The 12,408-nt window shown below is 42.5% G+C and overlaps 1 protein-coding gene across 1 annotated transcript in view; it reads left to right on the forward strand.

Moving 5' to 3' along the window:
- The window catches only part of thada (THADA armadillo repeat containing), a 110,074-nt gene that overhangs the window by 20,194 nt on the left and 77,472 nt on the right, over positions 1–12,408 (forward strand). The window contains exons 22-26 of the mRNA XM_061087843.1: positions 2,053–2,162; positions 6,816–6,948; positions 9,565–9,687; positions 10,197–10,319; positions 11,764–11,855. Coding sequence (XP_060943826.1) covers positions 2,053–2,162; positions 6,816–6,948; positions 9,565–9,687; positions 10,197–10,319; positions 11,764–11,855 — 581 coding nt within the window. The remainder of the gene's footprint in view (positions 1–2,052; positions 2,163–6,815; positions 6,949–9,564; positions 9,688–10,196; positions 10,320–11,763; positions 11,856–12,408) is intronic.

Below are 12,408 nucleotides of genomic sequence, written 5' to 3' on the forward strand. Positions count from 1 at the left end.
GGCCGTCTAACAGTGACTGTCGCTGCCATTTTTACCCCGGTGAGGTCAGGCCTGTCCTGGGAGTCCACTCCGGCCACCGATGTGATAAGTCATCGGGCTCGGTACGGCTGCGGTTCACTCAGGCCATACTTTGGTGTTTAAGTTAGTCCACTTTGGGTCTGTAGGGTCAGTCCAGTTTACTGACCAGTCATGTGGCCCAAAAAATGGGCTGTTTAAGCCCTACATTTATGTTACATTGGTATTCCTTGTAATTTTTCCCAATTTATGCATATTTTTCATATTCAAATACTCACATTCTGCAGCTGTTTTCCCTCATATAAACTTCACGCGTCGCTCTTCCCTCATTCAGTGACATCAGGGCGGCTTGCAGAAGGTTGCAGACACTGGTCTGCTCCCAGTTCATCTGCGGGTCTACGTCTGTGTTAGTTTAGATGTTGTGTCTAACCCCACATCCCCCGAGGGGCCGTTGGGATTTTTTTCCTTCCCTTTTCACACCGGGGGGGTTTTCTGCATCAGGCTTGTGCCACCCCTCCCTGTGCCCTCCATGCCACCCCTGACTAAGTCGGGGCATGGCCGTCTCTGTGGTGGTGGTGATCCCACAGCCGTAATGACAGGGCGCTGGAGCTCTGCGTCCGCCTCGCCCTGCCGCCTCACCTGCAACACACTGCTACCGAAACAGCACTCAGTGTGTGTTTGTGTGTGTCTGTGTGTGTGTGTGTATAGTTAGAATAATGTTCGCTAACACTGTTACTAACTGGATGGTTTTACTGAGAGTGGCCATTATGTGGAGCTCTCAGCTTCCTTATTTGAGCACACTTGTCACGCTACTGACACGCCGCTCTCACGCTTGACATGCTCGGTGCTCACTGGCTGAAAAATGTAAGTGTCTCTAAAACAAGAGGGTGGCTTGTGTTACAGCTTCACGTCACTTGCCAAGTAGAGAAAAGGTTAAAGTGGGATTAGGTAATGCAGCTCATCAGTGTATGACCGTCTTTTATTCAACACACTGCTTTTTAGTCTGAACTCTTCTGTCTTAAGAACTTTTCTAGCAATTGGTTGTTGTTAACTAGCAAAGGAAAACCCACAAACAAACACAGATGAAAACATAACCTCATTGGCAGAGGTAGATAATAAACTGTAGGGAGACCTTCAGTGTATTGTATTCAGCCACTAGATTGTATATGTCCTGCAGGTACTTGTTTAGTGGAAAGACAATCCACAGTAAACACAAGTGTCCAGTAACTTTAGATTTGATTTGGTCGGTTCAATTGAAGACATCACCTTTTTTTACAATGTTCTGATTGTATTACTGATTTTGTACAAATTTGATGAACTGATATCAGTTAAAATCCCAAATATACTATTGATGAACTTTGTAGATTCTGTGCTTTGTATGTGTTAGAGTTAGGGTTGGTACACTACACCCCACCTTCTCCCATCGGCCCTCACGTCAAATATACTTTCCCAAAACATCTGACATCTGCTAGAAGCCAAAAGTCATGGCTTACTTCTAGCTGTCGTCTATGCTTCAGCGGTGTGTGTGTGTATCTGGCTTGTGAAGAGGCCAGTCATGCTCGGGGAGAGGACGAGTGTGCACCCAGCCACACAGGTTGGTATTGAGAAACAGATATGACAGCGAATAACTTAATTTGGTCCTAATAAAATTATTGGTTGTATTTATTGCAGTCCTGCAAGGGTCTTAGACACTGCCTTTTCCCCCCAGACTTAATTTGTTGATGGCTATCGGGACGTCAAGCAGATATTCACATATAAGGTAACAAATGTGAAAACAACCTACCAACCCTTCCAACTTACAAACACTTCCTTTTAGGTGAAGGAAGTGCACATAAAGTTAGTGCACTTCCTTAATTAATGCAGGTCTATAACAATCGATGTCTTTCAAGTTTCAACTGAGAAAACAGTTCACCCTGCAACCTCATTGTTTCCTAACTACCTGATGTACTGACGACTGCTTCCTTCACAGAAACACACAGACTACTGCCCCTGTGAGAGTTGAGTAGCTGATCCTCTCTCTCTGTGTCTCTGTTCCAGGTGGAGGGGGTCGGCCTGTACTTCCGTCAGCAGCTCCTGCAGTCCCGTCACCGTGGCGCCTTTGAACTGGCCTACGTGGGCTTTGTGCGCCTCACCGACATGCTGTGCAGGTGTGTGTGTGTTTTCACATTCAGGGCGAAGGGGGGCGGAAAGGTAATACTGCTGAATGGCTGTGGGCATGGCGATGGCTGTGCCTTGTAATTAGTGAGGAGGCACGTTCTCTCAGTATCACTAATATACTTGAATGACATCAGGAGAAGTGGAGCCATTCATCATGTGGTGCCTTCTGGTTGTCAGAGACACAAAGGCATGACAAACTTTGAGCTGCTGATAATAGACTAAGACCATGTGTAAAAAGTTGACGTATTAGAGCTGCTTTCTGACGTGCACTGAACTCCAGAGATTTTCCACACTTTCTCAGGCGGAGGTGAGGGTATGAACGCACATGGCCGACTGAGAGCCTCTGGACTTTTTCAGCCTGGCCCCCTAGTATGAAGTCTGCAGAAAGTCGGGAGAATTCAATGTGAGAACACAGCAGGGGATCACAGCCAGGGAGTGGAGGGGTTGATGACGCAACCCAGACCAACCCAGACCAACCCAGACCAACCAAGACCAACCCAGACCAACCCAGACCAGACCAACCCAGACCAACACAGACCAACACAGACCAACCCAGACCAACCCAGACCAGACCAACCCAGACCAGACCAGACCAACCCAGACCAGACCAACCCAGACCAACCCAGACCAACCCAGACCAGACCAACCCAGACCAACCCAGACCAGACCAACCCAGACCAACCCAGACCAGACCAACCCAGACCAGACCAACCCAGACCAACCCAGACCAGACCAACCCAGACCAGACCAGACCAACCCAGACCAACCCAGACCAACCCAGACCAACCCAGACCAGACCAGACCAACCCAGACCAGACCAACCCAGACCAACCCAGACCAACCCAGAAAAAACGTAACCAAAAAAAATGAAAAAAAACAAAATAGAACCAAATATGTCCCTGTGAAAAAGCGGTGTCATACAGAAGACACAGACAGAGATGTGTAGAGAAGATTGTGGTGATAAGAGCCGACACCGGTGTCTGTGTGTTGTCAATAAAATCCTGTGCCTCTGCCTGCTGCACCCGGCTGCTCCACCTCTTGAAGTCCGGACCCAATATTCTGGACTTTATCCCCAGGTTCTGTCTGAAAACGTAAATTGTCTTTCTTTCCAAAAACAAGATAAGAACGTTGATTCCACTCGGTCTTTGTTTGAGCTGGAGTCTGTCTATGGTTACCCTAACTCAGAAGAAAGACCAGAGGCAGGAGAAAACTGTTTGCCTGTCTCTAGCAGTAAATCCACCTCCCAACAACTTGGGGGGTATATAATAATTCAAATGCTTTGGAAGAAAACAATTTGGTGTTTCCAAAATGTTGTTTTTTAAATATCTCTGGTTCAACATGTTCCAACTAGTTTTTAGGTCCTGCAACAGTGTGCAGTAAGAGTTTGAAAATGTTCATACAAATACAGCTAATGAGAACATTAAATATTGTAGCCGTAAATATGTTTAGAACATATAAATAAATAAAAGTTGAAGTTCTGCACATATTAAACTATTGGGCATAAAAAGGAAAGTTTTTTTAGTCATTAAAATGACTTAAATAACTGAAACTTACTTGTATAACAAATCAGGGCCAAATACGGTTAAAACCCCACTGAGGATTTCTCCAATTCTGATCCCAGCTTTATAATTCAAATCTACCAATGCACCTAAATCGCACGTTGAACATTATGAGACTGATCTCTGTAGTGATGTTTTTCTACTGGCAACACTAAACTTGGCTGGAGTCTCATACTCAACTCCACAATCCCCATCACCCCTGCTATTACAGGAAATAATCCCACTGTTATACCCCTGAGGGGAAAAAGAAGAAAAAAAACAATTGTTTAATTCAGAACAACATGAAAGAATTCCTCACTCTCTTGTACCTCTGTGTTTTCCTCAATGGCAGCATGTGGAAGATGTCTTTAGCCCTACGGCAGGTGACGAACCACCAAAACCGTGGCAGCAGCATTGACTTTGAACCACCCCGGGCCGAGCAGTTAAAACAAAACTCACTTGTTTTGTTCTCTACAGAAACCAGTCTTTCAATGTGTTGTGTAATGAGGGCGACATTCTCGTGGTTGTGTGTAGGCGTACTTGAAGTGTGTGTGTGTGTGTTCTGCTCCGGGCGTGTGAGTGTGTGTTTTCGTCAGGGGGAGAGCAGCGTGTGGATGGTATGCAGGCCGTGTGCTGGGTTATGGGGTGTTGATTGCGGGGTGCCTAACCGCGGCCGTTTGATGCTCTGCGCCTTGGGATCTGGCGCTGGTGTGTTCCCCTGTGTTGGCGCTCTCTCACTGGCTCTCTTTATCTCTCTTGTTTACTGCCCCGTTTTTCCTTTTTTACTCTTTACTTTCTCTTCTTTCTTTTTCCTCTCGATGACTAAGTTTTCTGGTTCAACGTTTGCATTTATAACTGAAGTTGTTTACTCCAATTGTTCACATGCACCCCCACAGCCATGGCACATGAACTCAAGAACCTTTTTCACTCGCATCCCCTGGCATGTGCTAAATATGTGGAGAGGCGGTGGACTAGTGGCAGAAACTTGGACTATGGGCAGAAAAGGTCTCTGGTTCGTCTCTGGTTCGACTCCACGGAGAAACAACAGAAAGACGAACCTGGATTGATCTGTCCAAAAATCCAAGAGGATTCTCCCTACCCTGTCTAGTGCCCCTGAGCAAGGCACCTTACTCCCCCAACATCTGCTCCCCGGGCGCCGTCCATGGCTGCTCACTGCTCTGTGTGTCCTGCACCAGATGGGTTAAAAGCAGAGGTTACATTTCCCTCCTTGCATGAGTGTGCTTGTGCATGTCTGTGCATGTGTTTGGGACAAATAAATGTATCTTAATCTTAATCTTAATATGTTGATAGAAGCTGGTTGTTGGATGGATGTTTTTAACCGTTGGTGATATTACAATATGTTAATCTTTAGGTTGGTATGAACCACTTTTTCAGTATTTCTAAATTACTTTAGCTCACTAATTCGGTGCTTGCCTGCTGCCTAGTTTTAATCACAGACTGTTTATGAAGATGGATAACGTGAACCAGATCCCAAATATGAAAGCTGATATCTTGAACTGATAATGTCGTTTGCAGTCAGAATCTGCGCAGTAATGATCGCGCTGCAGAGCCGCTCCATCGAGGTCCGGCCAACACGCGTTTGACCAATTGCGAGCCAGTCCCAGCTGTCAATCATTTCACATCGTTTCTATGGCCTCAAATAACTGTTTGAACCCAAATGAAAAAAGAAAACTTGCTGTGATAAAGATGTCTAAAATGAAAAATGTTATTTGACCCTTTAGTTGGTCCATGTCCCGTCAATTAACATGGAGGAGTTGGGTTTTATAACCGATATGAGACACATTGGCTTTACTTTTGCTGTTATGTTGTACATCTTTATATACAGTCTATGGTTTCTAATATACTCCTACTTGCAACCTGGCATGTCTAGGTTTTATAGCTGACTCATAATGGGAGTTTATTTATATAAAAAAATATAAAAAATGTTTATACATAATATATATTCGTAAGTAGTTGATAAGCTCCTTAATCTTCCCACGTATCAATAGGAAACTGCTGAGCTTCTGGATCTTCCCTCCTCTTAATTATTTTCTGCTGTAAAACACAGCTCTACAGTAGATGCATCACCACATGTGTTTGTGATGTGTGTGTCCTCACGCTGGAGTGTGTGGAGCCGAGCTGCACCCTGGCTCTGTCCTCCACATTGAATCGTTTTAACTCATCGCCTGTGTGTCTCTGGCTCTTGTTAAACAGCTGCTTCTTACTCAGGGAGCAGTGGTTATATGCTGGTGTGTGTGTTTGCCAGACCTGCTTCAGATCATATTATCTGCGTTTGTTTTAAAGCCCTTAGGGCACCAGGTGAAAGATTAGAGCAGCACCTTCCTTTGTAGCGTCAACCTGCTCATAACACTGCTGATAAACATTCAAACTTTTGTTTTTAAAGAAATACAGCCTGACATATTTCAAGTTTTTGGATGCGTCTTGATGGAAATTACATTGGACGACTTTATTGAAGATTTTCCATTTTGCTGGATGCCCACAGACGCTATCTTTGGAATCACTAGTTCAGGGGATTTAAAAGATAATCAATCACACATTGTGTTGTGGTTCATTATTATTCTGACACTTTTTTCAACTGACGCATGTGACACATTTTCTTATTTTTATTTTCATTTTCTTATGGAAACCTACTTTGAAATCCATCTGGTTGTCAAAGTGGATTTAAGGAAGTATAAAAAAAATATTTGCAGTGATGTGATCCTGGTTTGGTGTGGTTTTGCGTTGAGAGAAACATATTGGATTTATTGTAAAAGATTGAAGTCCCCTGAAAGTGGGCAGTCACACTATCCATCCTGAAAATATGCATTCAGATACAACTAATGAGGATAAACCACTGACAGCTTCTCTGAACGTTTTAACTACTAAAAGGTGAACTACTGCACTGAATGAATTATTTGAGCTAATGGCTTAAATAATAAATATATAAATACCTTCATATAAAAATATATAATTTAGATAACATAGTCATTCATTCATTCATCGTTAAACTTGAATGCCTCTTTGTGTGAGTCTGTGATCAAAGAAATAAGACTTCTGTTATTTATTACCAATGTTTTTCTGTGTGTGTCTGTGTGTGTCTGTCAGGAGTGGAAGTCGGGGCCTGCAGCAGCTTCCGGCCCTCTGGCTGTCTGAGGTCCTGGAGCAGGTCAAATCCAGCGATTCAACGTCCAAGCTGTGTGCCACGCGACGCAGCGCAGGAATACCCTTCTACATCCAGGTGTGTGTGGGCCCGAGGTCCAAGGAGTATCAGAAGGGTGCTAGTAAAGTTTCAGGCTTGATTTGCGACTCACTGTTGATTTCCAGTGTTGGAAAGAGGTTATTGTTTTGATTCTCACACTTAAGAACGCACAAGGTTCTGACTTTGGCATCAAACAGCACATTCCTCTGGTTTAGTTTCAGTGTGTACGTGTGCGTCCGGGCGTGGAATCGATAGTCACATTCGTTTTTGCTGAATATGACTCTCTCTGGACACAGTAATTCTTTGTTACTGTTTAGGATCATATGGTCCCAGATGAAAAATAAGGACCTTTTTGCAAAACACCTACTCATGACATAAGTGCGTAAAAACGATAAAAAACATGAGTAAACGTGTTCCCGTTTACTTCTTAAAGTTGCATACTCGGCAGTTTTTGGCATGCCTCTGGAGCACTCATGCTGGAAGAACACAGTGTTTCTTAATCCATCTATTTCACTCACTGACACTAAACACATATAAAACACACACACACGCACACACACACACACACACACACACTGTCCTTTCAGTGACCCCTCGTATTAGTCACCAGTCCCACACACCTTTACCAATGTGTTGTAATCTCTCACTAAACCCACCTTAACACTTGACTGACTCAGTCTGTTATTCAGACACAGCTCGCCTCCCTCACTTCCTCTGATTACTGATATTAAAACTAGACACGACAAAGTTTGTGTGTTATCATGGTAGTAATTTTGGAGTGAGGCTGCTCTTTGTTGTGGTTTTGGGTTCGAGACGCACGGCTGCACCGCTTATATGACTTCTGTTCTTCTGTTCTCATGCATTCGTGTGACCAGCATGTGGCGTCTGAAAGAGGATTGAAATCTTTGAACTAGATGACAATCTTTATTTTCGTTTATAATAAAATTGAATTAAATTCAAGGTTTCAAAAGTCCTAATTTAGTCTTTTGGAAACTGGCACATATGGAACCTCGAAAGTACAGAGCGAAGATAAAGTACAGAGAGAGAGAAAAGCGGAGGAGCATGACAGAACAAAGTTTTGATAGAAAACCGGGCTGGATGACTTGAGATGAGGATGAAGAGAGACGGCGAGACAGAGCAGATAAGATGGAGGGAAAGAGGAACAGCCCGACAAAGCAGAGGAAGTCTGGGGCGAAGCAGGAGTGCACACCTTGGCAGAGGTTTGCGTTGCATTCCTGCACACAGAGAGACAGAGGCTGGCGGCCTCACACTGGTCTGGATCAACCCGGGACAGACTTCACAGGAGCCCGACTCGCCCTCCTCTTCCTCTTACCTTCCTTCATCCCTACTCCCCCCGGAAAGTTTATAAGAGCCAGATTGTGCCTCCTGCTTTCCTCCCTACCTCTGCCCTCCATCTCTCCATCCCTCCCAGGCCTAACTCTGAAGCATAACTCTGGCCAGACACACAGCTGGCTCCCATCAGCTCCCACACTAAGATAACTCCTTTCTCACACAGCAGCCAAGTGCTGTGACCTCCTTGCTCCCACATTCCCAAATCCCACTTCTGGCCCATACAAATGATGTCATTCACTGAGGTCATTGCTGTAGAAAGACTTATGTAATGGCTGTGGCTTCATGTTACAGGATATGATTTAATGTAGTGCACTTAATTAATTCAGATTAGAGGTTTTGCTGCTGCAAGTTTAGGGGAAAGAAGTGAGAAGTGATAATTAAATACTCACCCACTGAATATCATTTTAAACTAAATATATTTTCAGCAGCTCAGTGTCTATTAGAATAGATAATATACACAAGCACAATACTTGCACAAACTTATTGATGATTTTTTTTCATCAAATGTCAGGTATAAAAATATATGCAGCATAATTTAGGATTTTTTTTTGCATATTAGCTTTGATAAATAAGTCGTATTTGTTTGCATAAGATCCAGCTTCTTAAAAAACACCTTTTATGAAGTAAATTACAACAATATACATATTCAGTTGCATCTCCAATATGTACACTACAAACATTTGGAAATAAAACATGCATATCAGAGTCTTGATTGTTTTTAAGCCTTCATGACAGCCATAGTCATACATTATGTGTTTGGCTTGGCCCTTAGATTAGAAGAGTCAATACAGTATTTATAATAAGATTAAACACTATTATCTTGAAAATAAATAACATGATTGAAGTGATGAGATTTTATATACAAAAGATCAAAGGTCAGCAGAACTGTGACATCATTATCCTAGACAAACAGTCTCCAATTAACCTAACCCCAATCTTTATGTCTTTGCACTGTGATATCATCACTTTTCTGGCTGTTTCTCTCCCTTCAGCTCCTCAGTTATGGTTTTGAATGTGACCAATATGACCATATTTCACATCTGGTCAGAAACTGGATGGGTGCCACTAGTCTTGGGTTCCCACCGTGAAACTCTGTTGATTGTGTAGATCTGTTGTGTGATCATGTTGAAACGTCTTTACTGCATATATCATAAGTCTGAACAGATGTGCTATGAACTGCATCTTGACTGGCTGGTGGAGGTATACTCCTGCAGGGCAATAGTTGTAGTTCTTTTTTTATACTTAATTTAATTTACTCAATAGTGTTTTATTGTTTATGTTTTCTTTTGTCCTCTGCTGCAGGCTCTGCTCTCCTCTGAGCCCAAGTTGTCCAGTTGCAGTCTGCTGAAGATGACTATGAGAGAACTGATCAGCCTGGCCATGCCGTCCGCCGACAGGAACAACGAAAGCTCCTCTGTTCCTCAGGTAGCTATCGTCCATCCAGTGCCTCCGTGCACGTGTCCTACCAAACCCACCATAAGCAGAATCATCATTTATAATACTGGTGTCATGGATTCTATTATAGATATTCTGCCTTTGCTCTTCATTTTTATGCAACCAGGCATCTTTGATTAAAATTTTAAATGTTAAGTTGTTGCAGCTGATTACTACAACATATCTATGATAGTGGTGGTGGAAAGCACAGAGGTGAAAGTCCAGCTTTAGAAATTCAAATAGGAACAGCAGACAAATGTAGCAGTATTTCGGTTGTTGCTGATAAATCAGTTTTCCAAGTTCAGTAGGTGACCAGTTATCTTTTGATGGTCACTTTTTAAATCTTTCTAGTTTATCAAATACTGATCTAAATTTTTTCTGTGGATAGTGTGAACACATCCTTTTTTTTTATGTTATCTTTTTAATAAATAAATGTATGTGATGTCTTCTAAAGTGATTCTGCAGAGTTGGTTCAGTCTGACCTGTTTATCCCACAACAGGTCCATGCTCTGAACATCCTCAGAGCTCTGTACAGGGACACTCGTCTGGGGGAAAACATCCTCCCCTTCGTCTCAGATGGGATGCAGGCCGCTGTGCTGGGCTTCACCTCTCCTGTGTGGGCAGTGAGTTTCAACCTCCATCTATTTTATTTCGACTTTTTATTATCTATCTCTCTTTTTGCAAACAGCTTTGGTGCTACAGAGGTTGATAGTTTTGCTTCACAGGCCACAAAGTTGTAGCACAAGTAAACATGTTACCATCTCTGAAAAAAATCACAGGTGTAGTTTATCCTAATCAGGTACATGAAAAGCAAATTCTAGGCAGATACCAAACCTTAACAAGTGATTTTGTTAGGTAAACATCGTCTTTACTGCAGTACTTTACAACCGCATTCAATATATTCATATTAGCAATTATACTCTCTTTAAATTCATATCATCATAAAACGTATATATATACTGTATCAATAAACAGTGTTAATCACTAATGGTGAATGGTCTGTATTCATATAGCGCTTTTCCAGTCTAAATGATGGCTTGACAGTACAGTGCATCTATGGGTTCAGTATTTTGCTAAAGGACACTTCGGCATGCAGATGGGGAAGACTGGGCCCGAGCGGCCATCCTTCTGGTTAGAGGACGAGCTCTCAGCCAGTAATGAAAAACAAACCTGTGAAGCTGTGAAACCATTTCTGATGAGAACAAATTTGCAGCCTTTTATGTTGGATTTTCCTTCATTAAAGTTCATTAACCGAGTTGTAATGGTCATGAAGGGGGATTGTTGGATTAGGAATTGCGATATTTAGTGTTTGACGTATGAACTCTATTTAGAAAGGGACATGGTTTTTACTAACATGACAGATGACAACTACTAAGTACTACTACCACTACTACTACAAATAAAGGCAAATTGTACTGTAAAGCACTTTGAATGGTCATCAAGATAATACAGACCATTTCCCACTCTCAAGTAGAACAGCAATACGTCATCAGTTCAACTCACACACAAGCAAGCACACAAAACTGCTGCACACAGCTACAGTGGTTAATTTGTTCACTGCTCACAATTTGTTTGTTTAAATTATGTATGTCTTATATATCCCACTGTGCATCCCTGTATCCATCATTAACATCTTTGCTGATGTTTACCTGTTGGAGCAGGTTTAAAATGTTTCCCTCCAACACCTCCCAGCTGTTTGTGATACTCTTTCCACTTTATGATCACGTCTCCGTATAAAACAACACGGTATAATTCAGCAGCATCACAAATTGTATCCTGCCGGGTGACCGTAAAGTTGAATCAACACCTCTGTGATTATGGCCTTCATCCCACTGTTACTTACTGCAGGGCTCTTGTCTGGATTTCATTAGTTTAGCTCAGTGCAAATAATTAACTGATCGTAGGTCTGAGGCAGGGAATTGCTTCAAAACGACGCTGACTGTCAAATTCCCTTTCTCTGTGAAGCTGATGTTTGATCTTTTATGTTTTGCCAAACAGACGTATATCGATTTTCTCGTTCTGTTTTCCATCTCTCTCGTTTATTGTTTTTTTTTCCCCCTGTCCCAGGTGAGGAACTCCTCCACTCTCCTCTTCAGCACTCTGATCACAAGGATCTTTGGAGTGAAGAAAGGGAAGGACGAGCACTCGAAAAAGAACAGGTCTGTTTCTTCTCCCTCTCCGTCATGTGCATCCGAGTAGAATGAAATGCTTCTATTTGAATGAGGGATGTACAAATCAGTGGTTATCAGTCATGTGTGTGCAAATAAGGTTTAACACTAAAATAACTGGTGCAGGAAGTTATTCCCTTAATCCTACTTCAGTTTCCCTTGGATCAGCGGTTTTATAAAAATGCAAGTCATCATGTGCTTCACTATACCTATCCAACTATAATTCCCCCCCATATTTTAAGAACTACATTTTTCCAGCCTCTAATCAAGACTGTGTAAGACACACTGTCAGAATCTATTTATACATATTTACATTTCACAATACGTCAACTATAATTCAGCTTATTTCAACAAAAGTAAACATTTTGGTAGCAAATATTCAAATATTCAACCCCACGGTAAAGGAGCTGAACAGTTGCTGTTTCACAGCACTGAGGGGCGCTGTTGTAACAGCACGCTGCTTAAAACAAGTGTCCCTCCAATCGAACCCTCTGCTGGTGGATTTCAGGTCTCCACTGCTGCTGGACCAGCATTAAGAACATTA

The sequence above is a fragment of the Limanda limanda genome, chromosome 15, assembly GCF_963576545.1.
Source record: "Limanda limanda chromosome 15, fLimLim1.1, whole genome shotgun sequence".
NCBI lineage: Eukaryota > Metazoa > Chordata > Actinopteri > Pleuronectiformes > Pleuronectidae > Limanda > Limanda limanda.